The following is a 21,733-nucleotide window of genomic DNA, read 5'->3' on the forward strand; positions in this document are numbered from 1 at the left end:
AAGCCGCAGTATCTTGCACCCACTGTGAAATTTGGTGGAGGGTCGGTGATGATCTGGGGATGCTTCAGCAAGGCTGGAATTGGACAGGTTAATCTTTGCGAAGGATGTATGAATCAAGCCGCATACAAGGTTATCCTGGAAAAACAGTTGATTCCTTCTGTTCAGGCAATGTTCCCAAACTCAGAGGACTAGTTTTTCCAGCAGGACAATGCGCCATGCCACACAGCTAGGTCAATCAAGGTGTAGATGAAGCGCCACCACATCAAATCCCTGTCATGGCCAGCCCAATCTCCAGACCTGAACCCCATTCAAAACCTCTGGAATGTAATCAAGAGGATGATGGATAGTCACAAGCCACCAAACAAAGAACTGCTTAGGCTTCTTTCACACTAGCGTCGGGCCGAGGTTACTGACGCTAGCAGTGAATGTGCCGCACAACGGGGGCAGCGGATGCATTTTTCCAGCGCATCCGCTGCCCCATTGTGAGGTGCGGGGAGGTGGGGGCGGAGTCGGCAGCAAAAAACGTTACATGTAACGTTTATTGCTCCCGGCAGACCGCCACAACACGGCGCAACCGTCTCACGACGGTTGCAACGTGTGTCAATGCGTCGCAAAGCGTCGCTAATGTTAGTCTATAGGGCAAAAACGCATCCTGCAGACAACTTTGCAGGATGCGTTTTTTCCCCTAAACGACGCATTGCGACGTATTGAAAAAAACGCCAGTGTGAAAGTAGCCTTACATTTTTGTACCAGGAGTGGCATAAGATCACCCAGAAGCAGTGGGAAAGACTGGTGGAAAGCATGCCAAGACGCATGAAAGCTGTGATTAAAAATCATGGTTATTCCTCAAAATATTGATTTCTGAACTCTTTCTGAGTTAAAACATTAGTATTGTTGTTTCTAAATGATTATGAACTTTTTTTTTTTGCATTATTTGAGGTCTGCAAGCAATGCATTTTTTGTTATTTTGACCATTTCTCATTTTCAGAAAATAAATACAAAATGTATTGTTTTGAACTTCGGAGACATGTTGTCAGTAGTTTATAGACTAAAAGAACAATTTATATTTTACTCAAAAATATACCTATAAAGAGAAAAATCAGACACACTGAAAATTTTGCAGTGTTCTCTTAATTTTTGCCAGAGCTGTATGTTTTATACTTGTGTAATGAGAGCGGTGGAGATGGCAGGATCACAGTTGATCATCAGGTCCTCTTCTGCCCTGAGCATTCCGCCTCAGGCAGCAGTTTAGGTATCTCTCAGGTAGTGGGATTTTGCCAACTCTTAGAAGTGGGATTTGGCCAGTTCTCTGTTTTCTAAATTCTTCCAGATGAAAATACAACTGAAGATGTGAGTGGCGAAGCTGCAGGGTGTAGAGGAGCAGTAAACATCTCCTTACTCACCGTGCAGTGGTATAATGAGTTCATCTCATTATGCTGCTGACCTAGGTGTAGCACCGCTGCAGAGGCGGTGAATATGGTGGAGAAGGTAATCGCTACATGGTCATGTCGATGAATGAAGGAACATTTATTGTAGGCGGGGGTGGAGTGATGGCACAGTATTTGGGGGACAGTATGTAGAATGTGGAAAAGTACGAGACAGCGCTGCCTTGCGGGGGGACAATGTGATGGCACAGTGTAGAAGGAGGTCAGCATGGAGTAGAGTGCAAGGGCACAGTATAGAGAGGGGCCCCAGTGTAGTGCGGTTGATGCATGGAGTAAGACCAAGTGAGGGCCTAGTATGGAGAGCGAAGTTCAGAAAGGTTGCAGGGTGAGGACACGGAATAGAGAGAGGACAGTGGGAAGGGGGCACTGAAGATTAGGGTTGTGTGAGTGAGGCAGTGTAGAGATAGGGAAAGTGTGGGGGGAAACAATGGAGAGGGAAAAACATTAAGTTGGGACAGTGTGAACGATCTAGTTCATACGGGCAGCCAGTGTGACAGTAATAGTTATTATTTTTATTAAAGCGCCATTTATTCCATAGCGCTTTACATGTGAAAAGGGTTACACATAATACAAAAAAAGGACAATAATCTTGAACAATACAAGTCAGGACTGGCACAGGAGGAGAGAGGACCCTGCCTGCGAAGGTTCACAGTCTACAAGGGATGGGTGAGGATACAATTGGTGAGCACAGAGCTGGTCAGGCAGGAGTATATTGGAACGAGTGTTACTGCAGGTTGTAGGTTTGTCGGAAGAGGTAGGTTAACTCTGTTAACAGGTCATAGTTCTTAACAGAGTTTGCTGTGACATTTATAGTTCATAAGGGGACAGTGTGGTGGTTATGGTTTTTAAGGTTGGACGGGGTGGCATAAGGGCCGACAGTGTGACTTATAGATTATAAGGGGGATCGTGTTGTATCATAAGTAGTGTTGAGCATTCCGATGCTGCAAGTATCGGGTATCGGCCGATACTTGCTGTATCGGAATTCCGATACCGGGATTCCGATACTCTTGTGGTATCGGGTATCGGGTATCGGAACAACATTAATGTTAAAATGTGTAAAATAGAGAATTAAAATAAAAAATATCGCTATACTCACCCTCCGACGCAGCCGGGACCTCAGCGCAGGAACCGGCAGCGTTGTTTGTTTAAAATTCCCGCTTTTACATGGTTACGCGAAGTCCCGGCTTGTGATTGGTCAGGGCGGCCATGTTGCCGGGCCGCGGACCAATCACAGCAAGCCGTGACGAAAATACGTCACGGCTTGCTGTGATTGGTCCGCGTCCCGGCAACATGGCCGCCATTAACCAATCACAAGCCGTGACGTCACGGGAGGCTGGAAACGCGCTCATTTTAAAAAGGGCGCGTGTCCAGCCTCCCGTGACGTCACGGCTTGTGATTGGTTGCGTCGCGGTCAACCAATCACAAGCCGGGAGGCTGGACACGCGCCCATTTCAAAATGAGCGCGTCCAGCCTCCCGGCTTGTGATTGGTTGATCGCGGCGCAACCAATCACAAGCCGTGACGTCACGGGAGGCTGGACACGCGCCCATTTCAAAATGAGCGCGTCCAGCCTCCCGGCTTGTGATTGGTTGATCGCGGCGCAACCAATCACAAGCCGTGACGTCACGGGAGGCTGGACACGCGCCCATTTTAAAATGAGCGCGTGTCCAGCCTCCCGTGACGTCCCGGCTTGTGATTGGTCAGGGCGGCCATATTGCCGGGACGCGGACCAATCACAGCAAGCCGTGACGTAATTTCGTCACGGCTTGCTGTGATTGGTCCGCGTCCCGGCAACATGGCCGACCTGACCAATCACAAGCCGGGAATTCACGTAACCAAGTAATAGCGCGATTTTTAAACAAACAACGCTGCCGGTTCCCTCGCTGAAGTCCCGGCTGCGTCGGACAGGTGAGTATAGCGATATTTTTTATTTTAATTCTTTCTTTTACACATTTATATGGTTCCCAGGGCCTGAAGGAGAGTTTCCTCTCCTTCAGACCCTGGGAACCATCAGGGATACCGTCCGATACATGAGTCCCATTGACTTGTATTGGTATCGGGTATCGGTATCGGATTGGATTCCGATACTGTGACGGTATCGGCCGATACTTTCCGATACCGATACTTTCAAGTATCGGACGGTATCGCTCAACACTAATCATAAGTTGGCATACTGTGGTGGTTATTGTTCATGAGAACTGACGGTGTTACAGTTGTAATTCCTGAAGGGGGACATTGTGGAGGCAATATTTTATAATATAGGACAGAGTGGAGGGCATGTATCATGAGCGAAACAGTGTGGGGTCATAAGTGTGGGGTCATAATTTGTTCAGAGAGCACAGTGAGGCATTTAATCAAGGGCACAGCATGAGCAGATATTTTTATCCAGGTAAGACGTTACCTATAAGGTACCTAGGTGTCAATGTTTATTTGTGATACTGACTGCCTCAAATCAGTACTGTGGTCCCTGTATGGTCCGCAGTCTGATGAAGGCTGGTAACAACAATCCTCAGCCTCGACTTACCTTTGTTACTGACATATTAGGAGATTTAGCTACATGCTATACAAATGTACGTATATGGTGTGGGCTGACCTGACATTGCAATTTCACCGCAGTAAGCTTGGTTCTCCATTCACGTACTAATTGTGGTTATTTTGATGCATTCATGTACTGATGATGGTTTTGGTGCTGTACTCAGATACTGATGGTTTTGGTGCTATATTCATCTAGTTAGGGTGGCTTTGGTGCTGTGTTCATGTACAGATTATGATTCTAGTGATGTAATCATGTACTGATGATAGTTCTGGCAACATTCATGTACTGTCACGCTGTGACAGTCTTTGGTAAGGAAGGTGGGCCTCAACCTGTCCCTGAACTGGGACCCTAACAATCCCTTGAAGGTAGAAAGGCCCTGGCCTCCAACCTCACTATGCTGCTGATAAACCCTGATCTGTCCCCTCCCCCACCCCATGAGGCATGGGACAGAATTGTAAGGTAAACAAGATACAAAGATAAAACGGGGATAACAGAAAACCTCTGTCATACAAAAGTACTAACCAACGATGTGGAGGAGGATGGGGACAGGGAGGAATAAACTAAATGGGAACAGGGACCAGCAGATAAACACAAACATATGATAGTAAACCACAGAACACTACTAGAACAACTCTACTCCAGCCACTTAGCTTTAGCACACAACACAGAAAGACAAATCTTTTACCAGCAGGGACAAGAAGGTCTGACCAGTTTATAGAGGCAGAGGTATTGACCAGATCAAAAGCAGCTAAAATGGAGCTGCATGTTTCTGACCAGCATAGAAAGGATTGTTAACCTCTTCAGCACCAGATGAAATTAAATCCATTCATTATGAGAAACAAATCACACTATTCTAAAGAAGACCTGCGATTCGCTACCCGACTGTCACACACAGTGTGGGAAGACTAAGTGCAACACGAAAGGATGAGGGGAAGGGAGCCCAACACTAGGGAAGGGGGGGAGTGGGATCCCCTAGGCAGATCTAAAGTCAACCCTGTCTGCCCTAAACGTCCCTATATAGGTTCTGCAACTAATCCCTGCCTGACCCTGGCAATAAGCCCTGCTTAGGGAAGGACGGACTATGCACTAGTCAATCTCCACTACAACTAAAGACAGCTGGGATAGACAAACAAAGGGAACACTTAGCTTGAGTAGACTCGGAGAGGTAACACAGACTTCCTCCAACAGCACCAAAGAAGATAGCCGACTGCTATAGTTCAAAGCCTCAACAGGGGAAAATGGAAATATTACCAGTGATTCCCAGAGGCAGACAGGAAGTCTATAAGCCAACCACAGAGACCTTCTGCAGCCAGATGTTGTGCGACTGTCTGCAGCCTGTGACACATCCATGAGACCGACATGACCGTCTAACTCCAGGTCCAAGAGACGTGACATGTACTGATGGTGATTCTAGTGATGTATTTCTGTACTGATGCTGTTTTTGATGCTGTGTTCATATACTGATGGTGGTTGTGGTGATGTATTCATGGATTTATGTTGGTTTTGGTGATATAGTTCTAAACTGATGATGGTATTGGTGATGTATTAATGTATTGATGGAAGTTCTGGTGATGTATTCATGGATTTATGGAGGTTCTGTTTATGTATTCATATACTGATGGTAGTTCTAGTGATGTATTTATGTACTGATAGATTTGATGTTACATTCTTGTACTCATGATGGTTCTGTTGCTGTACTCAGATACTGATTGGTGGTTCTTTTACTAATAGTAGTCTTTTATTCTTTTACTAATGGTGGTTGTGGTTCTGTATTTATATACTGATGATGATTCTGGTGATGTATTTATGTATTGATTATGGTTTTGGTGCAGTAATTCTTCACAGAAGACCATGAATTGTCATATATACTGCAATACTTGTGAGTATTTCAGTGTAAATTATTTATTATGCTTTGCTAGTATAGCGCCATCATATTCTGCAGCGCTTTACAGATATTATCATCATCACTTTTCCCCTGTATGTCTTTAGCGTGTGGGAGGAATGCGGAGTACCCGGAGGAAACCCACGCAAATATAGGGAGAACATACAACTCCTTGTAGATGTTATCCTTGGTGCAGTTTAAACCCAGGACCCCAGCTGCAAAGTAACAGTGCTAACCACTGAGCTACATAAGTGATCAGACAATCACAGGTTCAAGTCCACTAAGGTGACTAAATAATAATGAATAAACACCATAAAAGCAAAGCCCATAAACCATGATAGAATTGTGTAAATTCACTGCAGACTTATATTGCAGTGCGGGAGGGGGGAGTAATTTCATTTTTCACTTCAAACAGCAGAAAAGCTAGAATCGGCTCTGCTGAACATGGACATCAGATGTACAAATCTTCTCACCATTTTCTGGCTATGGAGACGGCTGGATGTCATAATGAGATCACAGGTTGGATTTATATCTATCAGAGCCTCCAAGACAAAAATCGGAAGCCAATCTCCCTCAACTGACATCCTGTGCCGAATATTCAGGTATGAGGATCCCGAGGTTGTCACTGAGCTATTAGCTAATATTTATGTCCAGCTTCGAGACCTGCTGCCGTGACTTAGATAATTACTGCTGTCAGATCATGTTGGGTCGTGATGCTGATTACTGATTGTATCTGCTCATGTAAATTATTTCCTGTAACTTCTCCGATCATGTTTTGCAGCTTCTGGATCAGGATAAAGATCTGAACAATATTAATGGTCCAGAGAGAAATATGAGGGGCGATCAGTGGTGTAAAGAGGAGACCCCTAATGTGAGGGGGGATCAGAGGTGTAAAGAGGAGACCCTTGATGTGAGGGACGATCAATGGTGTAAAGAGGAGACCCCTAATGTGAGGGATGATCAATGGTGTAAAGAGAAGACCCCTGATGTGTGGGGGGATCAGTGGTGTAAAGAGGAGACCCCTGATGTGAGGGACGATCAATGGTGTAAAGAGGAGACCCCTACAGATCACTGCCCAGGTGAGGGTCTTTAGATGCATATTCACTTTCCGCACAATTGGTAATGATATGTTCCCATTATATGTGAGGTCACAGGTCGTCATTTATAATATGGATGATAATCTACAGCTGGAGATGAATTATACTTATGTGAGCGGCCGATTTCTTCATCTGATGTCGGTTCTGATGAAGGAAAAGAAAAATAAAAAAAAATTGGGGCTTAAAAACCAAGACGCTTAGAAAATACAAAATATGGATATTTTAAACCCTCATAACAGAAGATGATGGGAGATTACTGCTCTGAGTGTCAGTAATGCAGCTCCCCAGGGACCAGGAGGAGGAGACCTAGAGATAGACCATTATAAGCATGTAACAAACCACATCATGAGCGTGAAAGAGGAGTATCACCTCTAAAAGAGGACCTATCACCACAACAAAAGATGCCAGTGTTTGCTCCCCTTAGTATTATTATCAATTTATTATTTTAAATCCACCATATGGTTCCAAAGATACGAGCCTTTTTGCTTAGTGCTAAATTGTATTTGTTTACTAAAGAGGCGTGGCTCACAGGATCCTCAGGGGTGTGTTTGTAGGCTGCAGAGCCAAGCAGAAAGTAATTCTGGAATTTTTTTTTATTATAATTTTTTTTGACCGGAATGTGTCAGTATGTATTTCCTATGTAATCTGAGAGCAGCATGATGTAGTTTTAATAAAATCCTTTTTTTCTCTGCTGTAGATGTAGCAGGGCTCAGAATGCTGAACTGTGTATAACTCCGCCCACACCACTGATTGGCAGGTTCCTGAGTACACTGTCAGCAACCTGCCAATCAGTGGGGGGGGGGGGGCGGGAGTTACACAGATTAGCTGAACTGCCTGGCATGCAACACCTAGTCATCTAATGATCAGCTCCTGCTGATAAAACACTGATTGTATTGAAACTACAACATGTATATTAACATGCTTCTTTTTTGTTGTTGTTGCAAGACGATAAGATACCGAGAATTAAAAATGTATTTCTTTTTTTTGTTGCTATTTTTGCATTTCAGAAAATAAAGAAATAAAAGCTGTCACTAGTTTTTTTTTTTAAACGTTAATTTAATAAGTAATAAGTAATTTAGACGTTACTTTTTTATCACTTTTTTTGTAGGGAAGAATGGGAAACTGCAGTTCAGGTGTTATTTTTTATCTTATTTTCTTTCTCTGTGCATAATAAATCTGTAGGATTATAGTACCATTAATATGGTTTAAGTGATACCTTATTTATTATTTTCTTTAAATGTTTTAGTACTTTTACATTAGAAAACCACATGACAAAAAAAAAACTTTTTTGCATAATATATAGAGAGCGATAACGTTTTTATTTTTCCAGAGAAATTTCAGGGCTTGTTTTTATCCGTAATGATTTGTATTTTTACAAATATTTTGGGGACCATTTGTCTTTTTGATCATTTTTTTAAATTTCATTTTATGTGAGGCGGAGATAATAATTGTTCTAAATAATATAAATATTGATTTTAATGTTCTTTTATTTGAAAATAATAGACGCAATCTTATTTTTTGGCAGATCACTGTACTTGGAGCTCAGAGGAACATCTATCTTCAGATTTTAAAGAAGATAATTGTGGTATTATACTTCATACCTATGAAGAGCATGCCATTATGTCGGATATATCTTCAGACCTTCACATGCAAGATCAGTCATCTAATCCTTCCAAACAAGTTCTATCTCCTAATTCATCAGAAAATGTTAACCAAAATAAAAGTCACAGAAAAGGTGTTCAACATCAAAGAACTCACACAGGGGAGAAGCCATATTCATGTTCAGAATGTGGAAAATATTTTACTTGGAAATCACGGCTTGCTGCACACCAAAAATCCCACTCAGGGGAGAAGCCATTTACATGTTCAGAATGTGGAAAATGCTTTAGGCAGAAAGCAAAGCTTGTTGCACATCTAAAAAATCACACGGGGGTGAAGCCATTTTCTTGTTCAGAATGTGGAAAATGTTTTACTTGGAATTCACAGCTTGTTACACATTTAAAAACTCACACAGGAGAGAAGCCATTTATGTGTTCAGATTGTGGAAAATGTTTTACGCAAAAATCAAAGCTTATTGTACATCTAAAAACTCACAAAGGGGAGAAGCCATATTCATGTTCAGAATGTGGAAAATGTTTTACTCAGAAATCAGATCTTGCAAGACATCATAGAATTCACACAGGAGAACCATTTCTATGTTCAGAATGTGGAAGATGTTTTACTTGGAAATCACAGTATCATGCGCATCTAAAAAACCACAGAGGGGAGAAGCCATATCCATGCTCAGAATGTGAAAAATGTTTTAATTGGAAATCACATCTTCTTTTACACTTAAAATCTCACACAGGAGTGAAGCCATTTTCATGTTCAGAATGTGGGAAATGTTTTACTCAGAAATCGGTTCTTGCTAGACATCAAATAATTCACACAGTAGAGAGGCCATTCTCGTGTACTCTGTGTGGAAAATGCTTTAAACAAAAGTCAGTACTACTTATACATCAACGAACTCACAAAGAAAAAACATTTCCATGTCCACAATGTGGGAAATGTTTTAGTCACAAATCAAATCTTTTTAAACATCAAAAAAATCACACAGATGAGAAGCCATTCTCATGTTCAGAATGTGGGAAATGCTTTGCCAAAAAATCAGTTCTTATCAGACATCAAATAATTCACACAGTAGAGAGGCCATTCTCGTGTACCATGTGTGGAAAAAGCTTTAAACAAAAGTCAGTACTAATTATACATCAACTAACTCACAAAGAAAAACCATTTCCATGTCCACAATGTGGGAAATGTTTTAGTCACAAATCAAATCTTTTTAAACATCAAAAAAATCACACAGAGGAGAAGCCATTCTCATGTTCAGAATGTGGGAAATGCTTTGCCAAAAAATCAGTTCTTATCAGACATCAAATAATTCACACAGGGGAAAGGCCATTTACTTGTTCTGATTGTGGGAAGTGTTTTACACAAAAATCAACTCTCGTTAGACATCAGAGAATTCACACAAAGTAGATGCAAGTTTTAAATTTTTTTCATTGAGAAACAATACAAGAAAAAATACGATGGTTTGATGTAATAAAAAAAGATTGATGGTTACGAAATTTATGAAGTTGCCAAAAAACAAACAGAGTCCAGATAGCACTGATATATCATCCTGGTGCACAGAATATTATACATTAATATAATTGTCCTAAAACTAAAACCAATAAGAAACTTTTGCTTTAAAAATGTCTGTATCATGTCCTATTGATGGTCAGAATCTTGTGAATAAATATACGACTTTGTGAAAATTTTTAGTTCACTTTCTATTTATGAAAATGATGCTTTTCTGCCACTATATCAACAGGAGCAGTCTGGGCCGGGGGGTCAGAGGGGCCTATGGCCCCAGGGTTGGTCTCCTAGCTGTAACTTAGGACCGCTCAACCACACATTAACTTGGCAAGCATAAAGTACATGTGAATGCTCTGCCGACACAGCTGTATCATGCTGATTGGTGGAGCAGCAGTTACAAGAGTTTGCCATGTGCTCCTGCTCTCTGGTTGGTGGAGCAGCAGTCACAAGAGTTTGCATTGTGCTCCTGCCCTTTGGTGGAGCAGCAGTCACAAGAGGCTGCACTGTGCTCCTGCTCTCTGGTTGGTGGAGCAACAGTCACAAGAGGCTGCAGTGTGCTCCTGCTCTCTGATTGGTGGAGCAGCAGTCACAAGAGTTTGCATTGTGCTCCTGCCCTTTGGTGGAGCAGCAGTCACAAGAGGCTGCAGTGTGCTCCTGCTCTCTGATTGGTGGAGCAGCAGTCACAAGAGGCTGCAGTGTGCTCCTTCTCTCTGATTGGTGGAGCAGCAGTCACAAGAGGCTGCAGTGTGCTCCTCCTCTCTGGTGGAGCAGCAGTCACAAGAGGCTGCAGTGTGCTCCTGCTCTCTGGTGGAGCAGCAGTCACAAGAGTTTGCAGTGTGCTCCTGCTCTCTGGTGGAGCAGCAGTCATGAGGCTGCAGTGTGCTCCTGCTCTCTGATTGGTGGAGCAGCAGTCACAAGAGTTTGCAGTGTGTTCCTGCCCTCTGGTGGAGCAGCAGTCACTTTAGGTTGCTGTGTGAATTTCTGCTCTTTGATAGAGCAGTAGACAGTAGAGGCTGCAGTGTGCTTACACCTTTCTGATGGAGTGCCTCACCAACTGGAGAGCAGTAAGCCAACAGTGCTGCTCCGCTGAGGAAGCTACTGCTGGCTGCTCTACATCATGTAGAAGGACCTTCATACAGGAATGCGAATAGCTGCAGACAATCAGACAGGCTATAATAAGCGGTCTCTTAGATGTTTGGTGAGAGGCGGGGTGAAACACAGCTAGAGGGGAGAAGGTGGGACACATATACTGGGTCAGGAAAAAATGGGAGCGTAATTTTCAGTATGTCTCATTCTACGTAATTAACCCCTTCCCGACATTTGACATAAGTTTGTCATGGTCTTCCCGCAAAATGGAAGATGCGCCTATTCTGGCACTTGGCCACTCTCTTCCCACTCCCGTGTAGCGGTGGGATATGGGGTAATGAAGGGTTAATGCCACCTTGCTATTGTAAGGTGACATTAAGCCAGATTAATAATGGAGAGGCGTCAATTATGTCACCTATCCATTATTAATCCAATTGTATGAAAGGGTTAAAAAACACACACGTTATTAAAAAGTATTTTAATGAAATAAACAAACAGGTTGTTTTAGTATTTTATTGCTCTCTCAATCCATCCGGAAGACCCTCGCTTGGCAAAATAATAAACCAACAATATACATACCTTCGGATGAACAGTCACGTCCCACGAAGTAAATCCATCTGAAGGGGTTAAATCATTTTACAGCCAGGAGCTGCGCTAAAGCAGTGCTCGTGGTTGTAAAAACCCCGGGTGCTGAAAGGAAAGCTGGGTGATCTGTACTTACATTGAGTTGCGCTGAGGCTGCGCTGAAGCTGTATATATGTTTTAACGGACATTTGAGCACATAAATCCATTAGATGTCGGTTTTGCAAGCCTGCGAGAAAATATCACAGTACGGATGCCATGCGCAAAATACGCTGACACACCCTGCCTACGGAGGACATACGGATCACTATTTTGGGAACATTTCTCCGTATTACGGCCATAAAAAACGGACCGTATTGTCTTACGCTGAGTGTGACGCCGGCCTTAGTGTGTGAAGCAGCCAAACATCAAAACACCATATAAATCTGGTATCACTGTAATTGCACCGACCCGAAGAATAAAGTCGTCTTATCACTTATACCGCATGAGGAACGGTGTAAAAAATAACTAAAACCAATTCTTTACCTGCTGTTGATTTGTTCATTCTCCCTCCCAAATATTGCAGTAAGGTTCCGCGCACATTCATTCTGCGCTGAGCGCTTACACCAGGGTTTCCGTGTAAGTCTCTGAAATACGTCATTCAGACAGAACCCTTGATGGAAGATTCCCTATAATGAGGCAGACGGAGGCACTGTGGACGCCGTCTGACCTGTGATCTAGCAGTGTCTGTCTTTTAAGGGTATGTTTCCACGTTCAGGATTGCATCAGGATTTGTTCAGGATTTGAAGCAGGTAAAATCTGCACCTGAGGTCACTGGCAGGTCACCTCTGTTTTTTTACGCGTTTTTGATGTGTTTTTCATGCAGATTTGTGTGTGTTTTTGTAAGCTCAATAAAGATATACCAAAAAAAAGGGTGATGTAATTTCTTGTCCAACCTCTTCATTTACATACTCCATTGACGAATAATGTTTACAAACACAGACAGATGATAGATAACAGATCGATAGATAGATAATAGACAGATCTATCGTATCTATTATCCATCTATAAATATATCTATCGATAGATATATCTATCGATAGCTAGATAGATATATCGATAGATGATAGATAATAGATTCGATAGAGAGATAATACCAAGCCGGATGTTTAGTATATCTATGTATGTATGTAGGTTCAGTGCTGCGCGTGTGCACTTCTGATCTTCTGTCGGCGCTCCTCTTCGTCTCCTCTATGGTCCTGGAGGACTAGTACCCGGAAGTCGGTCCTCCTTATTGTCCTCTCTATGGTTCTGGAGGTCTGTTACCCGGAAGTGCTACCCTGCCTTTAGGTATTTAAACTGCTTCCTGTCGTCCCTCTGTGCCTGGTTATCATTTGTTCCTTCAGGTGTTCCTGGCCTCTCTTAGTCTCTGTGAAGTTCGTTTTCCCTCTGACTTTGGGTTTATCCTGTCTTTCCTGTATCCTGCTAGCCTCTGCGTTTCCTCAGTTCCTCCGCCAGTCCCTGCACTGCTGCAGTTTACCCACCAGTCCTGTGTCTCTGAAGTATGCACCTATCCTGTGGTCCTACTATCTCCGCCTCTTCTTGGTCTTCTCCCGTCCTGGTCCTCCAGCTTCTGTGGCGATAGTCCCTCACGGGCCTGCCCCTAACTCTCCCTGTATAGGGGGCGGTCCATCTGGTCAGCTCGTCTGTGAGGAGTTCGTCGTCGCGGTCTAGAGGGTCCACTTTCCGTTTTCCCTCTTTGAATCGTCACACTCACAATAGGACTGGACTCAGATGACATCTGAGTGCAGCCTGATTCTTACAGCATAACAGATATATCTATCTATAAATATATCTATAGATAGATTATCCATCTATCAATATAATCATCTAAGGGGTACTTCCGTCTGTCTTTCTGTCTGTAACGGAAATCCCGAGTCGCTGATTGTCATTATTCTTTCTTCACCCCCAATGGTATAAAATTCTGTGAGGCACATGTGGTATCAACATGCTCCCTGCACCCCTATATAAATTCATTGGGGGGTGCAGTTTGTAAAATGAAGTTACTTATGGGGGGTTCTGCTGTTCTGGCACTTCAGGGGCTCTACCAATGTGACATGGCACCCTCAAACCATTTCAGAAAAATATGAACTCCAATATGGTGCGTTTTCCCTTCTGAGTTTTGCACTGTGCCTCAAAAGTAGTTTTTCTCCTTCCCCGCGACAGCACCATGGATAGAAAGGATCTGCCCCCAAGGACAGGAAACCTACAGTTTTAAAAGGTCTCTCTATATGCTTCATTGGTTTCCTGTCCTTGAGGGAGACCAACAGTTACTTGGCGTCTGCCGGTGGTAATGGAACGTCTTACCTGGGAAAGTTGTTCTAGCACAAGGTCTGGCATGGCATGGCTCAATGCAGTGGCAGGGGGTATGTCACTTCGGGTGAGGGGAACATGGTCTGGTATGGCTCAGTGTATCCCTGGGAGGAAACCGGTACGGCATCTCTGGAGAAGGGAACATGGCCAGGAAGTAGAGGGATCACTTCTGGGGTCAAAAGTGACATCATTTTGGTGGGAGGAGTATAAATCCAAATAACTCCTCATGGCAAATCATCCCAACTGGAGAAACACTCAAAAATGGATGACAGAAACCAGCCAGGAGAGCCTATGGAAGAAGCAGCACTCCCCGGCCTTGGTAGTTCCCGCACCAGGTGGCGCGAGTCCAGGGTTTTCCCTGCACAGATTTTCTTAATGCCTGCATTTTTACTTCTATGTATTATATGACAGGACTAGGAAGGCGCAGACTAAAACAAAACATAAGGAATGCACATTATGTAAAAGAAAATTGTCATCTGCATACAGTAAAAGACTACCCCAAGGTTGTATTGAAAGAACTCTTGATGAGGAATCCCCTTCCCTCATGGAAAGCATGAGATTCCTGATCAAGGTGGAGATTAAAAAGTCTTTAAAGGGATTCAAGGGGCCCAGCACGTCTTCAAGGAAGCAAGAAACCACATTAGACTTTAGCCCACAAGAGGAGGTAGAAGACAAGAAGCTGGAGGGGTTCTACTCAGACGAATCATCATCATCCTCTTCGGATGATTACGGGGGTCAGCAGTGCTTTCCCTCGGAAGACACAAACTGGTGAAAATAGTTAGAGGAATGATGAGAATAGAAGAAATAAAAAAGCCAAAATGCATGCAAGACATAATGTTTAGCGGCCTGGAAGTTGGAAGAATAAATGTTTCCTCATTCACAAAAATATAGCCTTTTTGAATAAAAAGGAATGGAAAGAAAAGATAAAAAAAAGCTTTCATCCCAAGAGAAATAAAAAGGAAATATTTCTTTGAGTTGGAGGTCTCAGAGATCTGGGATAAGGTCCATAAAATATACGTTGCAGTCTGATAAAGGACCTATTAGATAGTAAAGCAGAACGTTTTTAAAGAAGGCCTGGGAATCGAGGGAGGCGGCCTTTAAGCCCAACATAAAAGCCCCCTGAACAGAAAGATCTCTTAGTGTGTGGCTTAACCAGCTAGAATTCCAGATCAAGAACAAGTGTCCGAGGGACCAACTGTTGGCAAGCCTCCCAACTATCGTAAAGGCAGTGGATTTCTTGTCAGACATAAGCATTTATTTTCGAATTCAGCCAAAAAGGCTCTTTGGCTTAAAAACTGGAGGGGAATTTTCATTATAATTCCAGGCTCTGTGGTATCCCATCTGAGGACGAGTTCCTCTTTGGCTCAACTCTGGATGAAATCCTAGACAAGGCTTCAGACTCAAAAAAGGAATAACCACTGACCAGCATTCCAAAGTTCAAAAAACTCTTTCAAGCATCAAGAAAGAGCAGACAAGTCGTTTCCCTGTGACAAAGGGACCAGAAATGGAAGGGGTCCAGAAACAGGAAAGATCTCCCGAGGGGATAGTTTTTTTTTAAATTCAGGGCTCCCCAAAATATCCAAGAGACAATGGCGCCAGAAACCATGTAGATGGAAGACTAAAAGTATTTTTTGCCGCCTGGGGAAACATATCTTTAAGCCAGTGGGTCTTGAACACCTTCGGCAAAATGATGAAGTTTGGTACTCTTCCACCAGAAAGGTTCATGATCACAGAAGATAGGTCAACAAGCCCTAGACAGGAAGTCTTGTCACTAATAGAAAAGGTAGTACTCACCCCGGTCCCAGAGGCAGACATAGTGAAAGGGTTTTGCAGTCCTCTGCTTTTTTTTAAGACGAAAACTGGACCTATCATTCAGGGCATTTATAAACCTAAAAAATGCAAATCAATTCTTAATAACAAAACATTTCAAAATGGAAACAATTGGGTCAGTGGTAAAACTCCTGTTTCCATAAGGTCAGAGAAAGGGAAAAGGTCAGAGAGGCCTGGTGCTTCACAGTTTATAACGTAGAGACGTAAAATTAAAAAATCATATTTTTTTCACAAAAATGATCTTTTCGCCCCCAATTTTTTATTTCCTCAAAGGTAACAGGAGAAATTGGTCCCCAAAAGTTGTTGTCCAATTTGTCAAGAGTACGCCGATACCCTATATGTGGGAGTAAATCACTGTTTGGGCGCACAGAAGAGCTCGGAAGGGAAGGAGCACTGTTTGACTTTTTCATCGCAGAATTGGCTGGAATTGAGATCGGAAGCCATGTCGCGTTTGGAGAGCCCCTGATGTGCCTAAACAGTGGAAAACCCCCAATTCTAACTGAAATCCTAACCCCAACACACCCCTAACCCAAATCCCAGCCCTAACCATAACCCTAACCACAAACCTAACTCTAACACACCCCTATCTCTAATCCCAACCCTAATTCAAACCCTAACTTTAGCCCCAATCCTAACCCTAATGGGAAAATGGAAATACCTTTTTTTTAGTTTATTATTTTTCCCTAACTAAGGGGGTGATAAAGGGGGGGTTGATTTAATATTTATATCGGGTTTTTATGTTTGGCAGCTGTCACACGTAAAAGACGCTTTTATTGCAGAAAGTAGTTTTTGCATCACCACATTTCGAGAGCTATAATTTTTCCATATTTTGGCCCACAGAGTCATGTGAGGTCTTGTTTTTTGCGGGACGAGTTGATGTTTTTATTGGTACCATTTTCGGGCATATGACATTTTTTGCTCGCTTTTCATTCTGATTTTTGTGAGGCAGAATGAAAAAACAAACAAACAGCAATTCATTAATTTCTTTTGGGTGGGGCGTTTAAAATTGATAAGGCAGGTGTAGTGGGGCGGTGGGATCTATGTTACATATATGGTGGAGCTGCGGTGGTGTTAGATCCCTCTGGGGGGACATATTTGCCTTATACAATCATATCACTAACAAACAAGTTGTGGCAACGCCAGAGATAGCTTTGTTATCCATCTTTCCGGGCTCTGTGTCCAAAAATAAAAAGAGTATGTTGCCATACTTCATGAATGCAATGCGTCAAATCATACCTCGGCTGTGGAGGTCACCCATACTGCCAAGGAGGGTAGATTGGGTGGAGGCACTGGACGTGTTGTGTAGGATGGAGGAGATGGGGGCTTTTGATGACAGGTCGGGCGTTAGCTGGTATGCGAAGTGGTACTCATGGATACAATTTAAAGAGTCACAGCATTTTCAGGCATGGGTGACACAGGGTGTGCTTCCGCGCTCATCGTAGTGGAGACTTGCTGAATAGTGAATCGGTTGAATTTCACTGTTATACACGTTCCGATATCCGTTTCTTCTCTTTCTTTCTGCTTTTTCCTTTCTATTTTCTATTTTCTCTTTTTCCTCTCTTTTCTTTTAAGGTATTTTATTGCTTGTATCTTAATTTTAATATTATTATTTGTGTTTGTCTTTCATATGAAAGTAACCTGCTTTAATCCTCTCAAACTGTTCACAAATGAAAGTTTATACGGTTGTGATATTATCACAGAGGTAATGGAATTACTGGTGAGAGGGATATATAATACTGAGACTGTTATTAATGGTTACCATACATTGTTTTGTATACTTTTCTTCTTTCTGAATAAAATATTTTGAACCATAAAATTGATAAGGCAGTATTATTCTTCGGGTCAGTACGATTACAGCGATACTTCATTTATATTTTTTTTATGTTTTGGCGCTTTTATACAATAAAAACTATTTTATATAAAAAAATAATTATTTTGCATCACTTTATTCTGAGAGCTATAACATTTTTTTTTCGCTGATGACGCTGTATGGCGGCTTGTTTTTTGCGAGACAAGATGATGTTTTCAGCGGTACCATATTTATATCCGTCTTTTTGATTGCATGTTATTCCACTTTTTGTTTGGCGGTATGATGATAAAGCGTTATTTTTTGCCTCGTTTTTTATTAAGTTATTTTTTCCCCTCGCCCAGTCCGACGCTGGTCATGGGCGAGGGGCTGCTGTGTTCCCACACCCTGACACCCTAACACTTAGAGTCCCAATTCCCATGTGCTATGTGTGTGCTGTAGTACATTCACGGTTTTGCCGCAGGCCTTAGCTGTCTCGTTGCTTCTGGATCCGGGGACAACCGCACATAAACCAGACGACACCAGGTTCTGCTCAACCAGTCCAAACTTTACTTATCATGTCACTTCCATTACTAAGTCTCCTGGCACACAACAAGTTCACATTCTCCATTCTTTCAGCCTGTTCTATCCCTTTGCTTATTAGACCCTTCAGCCCCAGGGATTTTTCACCGTACATCTTCCATGTTATGGAACTAATATCAGCGCTCTCCATAGCCACTGACTGAGGCTCCGGACATTCCAGGAACGTCCATAGGGTGTTCCACAGGATCCAATCCTGCCCACAAGATAGGTACTCCTTGTGCCACCAGCCCACTGCCCTTGAACTACACTTTTCTTCTTACTAACACTGAACTCTTACACTCTCTAATCTTACCAGGAAGTGTTTCTCCTTGTCTGACCTTCCCCCTCCCGTGGTTGGCTGGTCCCAACCATGTTAAGTGTATGCTAACCTGCAAACCCACTTCCTATATCTAAACTGAATCCTATTCCCAGTATAAACTATGAGCCCTATTTGTACCTGATGCCAAAAAAGAAGAAAAGCACTACTGTAAAGCATGCACACTACACCAAAATAATACAATATAATATTCTATTAACCCACAGGACCCTACACAAACAGAAAACATAAAACACAAGTAAAAACGTGAGAACAACCACTCAAACCCGCTGCAATAAACAGATACAATAAGTGCAATACAATCTTATAACCCTGAGGCAATATAGCTCCTAATCAATATTTATCAATGCACCCTGGATATCAAGAATCAGGACATGTCAAAATTTGGACGAGAGTAACCGATCAGTCAAATAGGATTGATAATGATAACCAATGACTGATAAAACACTGAAGGAATAATGACCAAAAATGGCCCAATGTACCAGAAAAGACACTTACAGCAGGAAAGCCCGGAAAAGATGAACCAGGCAGGAACGTCCAAACAGCAGGGGATGTGAATGGGGGACCCCGGAATGACCTTCAGTGTTTTATCAGTCATTGGTTATCATTATCAATCCTATTTGACTGATCTGTTACTCACAGCCCTCATATTATAAACCCCATTTTTTGGGGGGGTCTCTTACATTTACCCTAATTGTAGGGATGCTCTGTGCTGGTTCTCCAACACTGAGTTTTTTCCTGCTGATTTGGTCCCTTTTAGGGTATACTAGGGATCGTCCAAATTTTGACATGTCCTGATTATTGATATCCCAGGGTGCATTGGATAAATATTGATTAGGAGCTATATTGCCTCAGGGTTATAAGATTGCTTTGCACTTATTGTATCTGTTTATTGCAGTGGTTTTGAGTGGTTGTTCTCACATGTTTTTACTTGTGTTTTATGTTTTCTGTTTCTGTAGATTGTGGGTCAATAGAATTATTATATTTTATTATTTTGGTGTAGTGTGCATACTTTATAGTAGTGATTTTCTTTTTTTTGGCATCATTATTTGTTTTTACTACTGGCTTTTGCACCTCCCTTGATTATCTTTGCATAATAGTGCTCCTGGTTTCATTATTACTGCTATTTATACCTGATGCTCTAAACTTAATCCTATACTTTCCCTATATGCTATAAATTGCATTACACATTAATAACTATACATTACATTAACCAAGTGCATTGGTGCCTATAGAACTCTATGCAGTTTCACATATAACAATTACAAAAATGCAATACAATCATATACTTTCTATAAACGCTGTTTTAAGAGGGAGGCATATAACTGTCACTGTCACACCCTTGCAACTCCTGCTGTGTCTCCCCTGCTGCCTCCGTTCCCTTCTTCACCCTTGTGTGGACTACTACTGCAATTACATGCAAGGGTTAACAAGCAGTTAGGACAAACAGTGAAGGAGAAAACAGAGTTCATGGCTGTTATATCACTGTGTCCAATCTCACATAACCTGTCCATGGTTCTGTGTATCACAAGTGTGCCCACTGGCAATGTCCTGTAGTGGGTCTCCAATCTCCCCAGCAGAAAGCTAGAAGGCTATTCAATGCATGCCCTGTGTGGCAGCAGTGATGCAGGACTCCACTGCTACCGCCAGCTCTGCAAATCTTAGGTCTGGCTCTCCTACAACAAAACTGCCTCCCTAGTAAGACCTGTTGTTTATTCAATTAAATATTCTTTCCCCTAGTTATCTATTTGGAGAACAGTCTGACCCTCTTGCCTGAACCTCGTCACCTGGTCCCAAAGCAGCCAGTGACTGAACATTGTCCCATGGTCAGTGGGTGGCCAAACCGTGATCCAGTATCCTAGACCGGCGTGTCTAAACTGAGCTTGGATATGTGTCAGCAACCGGTCTGTAGAGGTGCCAAAGCTTTCTATTCTGAACAGAGACCTAGCCCTACTAAGTGTCGGCGTACCTGACCCCTGGGGTCAGCAGATGCAGTACCGGGCTCTGTCCAGGAGCGGTACCTTTCAACTACCATTAGCCCAGTCTGTTTCCACCATCAGGAGCTCCAGTGAACACCAGATAGCTGCTTAACTATGCCCATCTTGGGCATGCTCGGTCCTGTAGCACAATGGGTCCACAAATCCACATGCGCCATAATTGGGTGTAACAAACACTTTTTACAATCCTCTCAATTATCTTCTAATAAGATTGCTTTCTTCATAGATCTTTTACATTCGATAATGTATAACTATTTTCTGCTTGGAGGTGACTTACTGAATTTTTACAAAAGAAGAGTACCGCTATGGGGTCCAATGTGGCCCCATTCTATTCCAATTGCTTCATGTTTGAAGAAGACCATGTTTATAGCTCCCCCCTCATTTTGTGTGCCATAATTTTGGATGGAGATGCACAGACATTTTCCACTTTTTTATATCATCAATTAAAATGTTTTACCTTACATATTGACAAATGGGAGATAAATTTTCTTGATGTCATGACATAATGAATCTACAGGTCATTTATCTACAGATATTTTTAGAAATGCATGTCCTACACTGTGGCTGTCTAAGCTGAGATCTATCAAACAAATAAAGCAACACTCTGTAGCGCCATATCATGCAAATATGAAATATGAAAATGTAATTGCATTACTGCACTAGAAATATGAAAAATTAAGAATGCTTAGCGCATAAATTGGCCAATTCATGTATACCTGGAAGCCATGTTAAGGCGATTCTCGTTTCCAGGACCTAACTTGATGCCAATCATTTTGTAGGATAAAGTCTTCTTCTGTATGGGAACTTAATGTGAATCCTCTAAGGGTACCGTCACACATTGAAATTTTCATCGCTGCGACGGCACGATTCGTGACGTCGCAGCGTCGTATAATCATCGCTCCAGCGTCGTAGACTGCGGTCACACGTTGCAATCACGGCGCTGGAGCGATGCCGAAGTCCCCGGGTAACCAGGGTAAACATCGGGTAACTAAGCGCAGGGCCGCGCACTTTCCGGCCGGCACTCAGAGCAGGAAGCAGACGGCAAGGGACCTGAAGGACACCGACGGGTGAGTATGTACGGTTTGTTTTTTTACGTTTACGCTTG

The 21,733-nt window shown here is 42.6% G+C and overlaps 2 protein-coding genes across 8 annotated transcripts in view; both read left to right on the plus strand.

Annotated features, from left to right (window-relative positions):
* LOC143802809 (uncharacterized) overlaps positions 1-21,733 on the plus strand; it is a 410,869-nt gene that overhangs the window by 132,161 nt on the left and 256,975 nt on the right. For 3 of the 7 annotated variants that reach the window (XM_077281358.1, XM_077281357.1, XM_077281359.1), the window contains 2 exons: positions 6,644-6,941; positions 8,485-10,255. The exons of 3 other annotated variants lie outside the window; for them this stretch is intronic. In XM_077281358.1, coding sequence (XP_077137473.1) covers positions 6,644-6,941; positions 8,485-9,977 — 1,791 coding nt within the window. In that variant the 3' untranslated portion in view covers positions 9,978-10,255. Of the gene's footprint in view, positions 1-6,643; positions 6,942-8,484; positions 10,256-21,733 lie in introns of those variants that run through there. One more of the 7 variants, XM_077281365.1, reaches the window with a different exon arrangement.
* Positions 1-21,733, plus strand: part of LOC143802783 (uncharacterized) — a 143,146-nt gene that overhangs the window by 88,518 nt on the left and 32,895 nt on the right. The gene's annotated exons all lie outside the window — the stretch shown is intronic.

This window comes from Ranitomeya variabilis, chromosome 1 (genome assembly GCF_051348905.1).
Source record: "Ranitomeya variabilis isolate aRanVar5 chromosome 1, aRanVar5.hap1, whole genome shotgun sequence".
In the NCBI taxonomy this organism is placed as follows: domain Eukaryota; kingdom Metazoa; phylum Chordata; class Amphibia; order Anura; family Dendrobatidae; genus Ranitomeya; species Ranitomeya variabilis.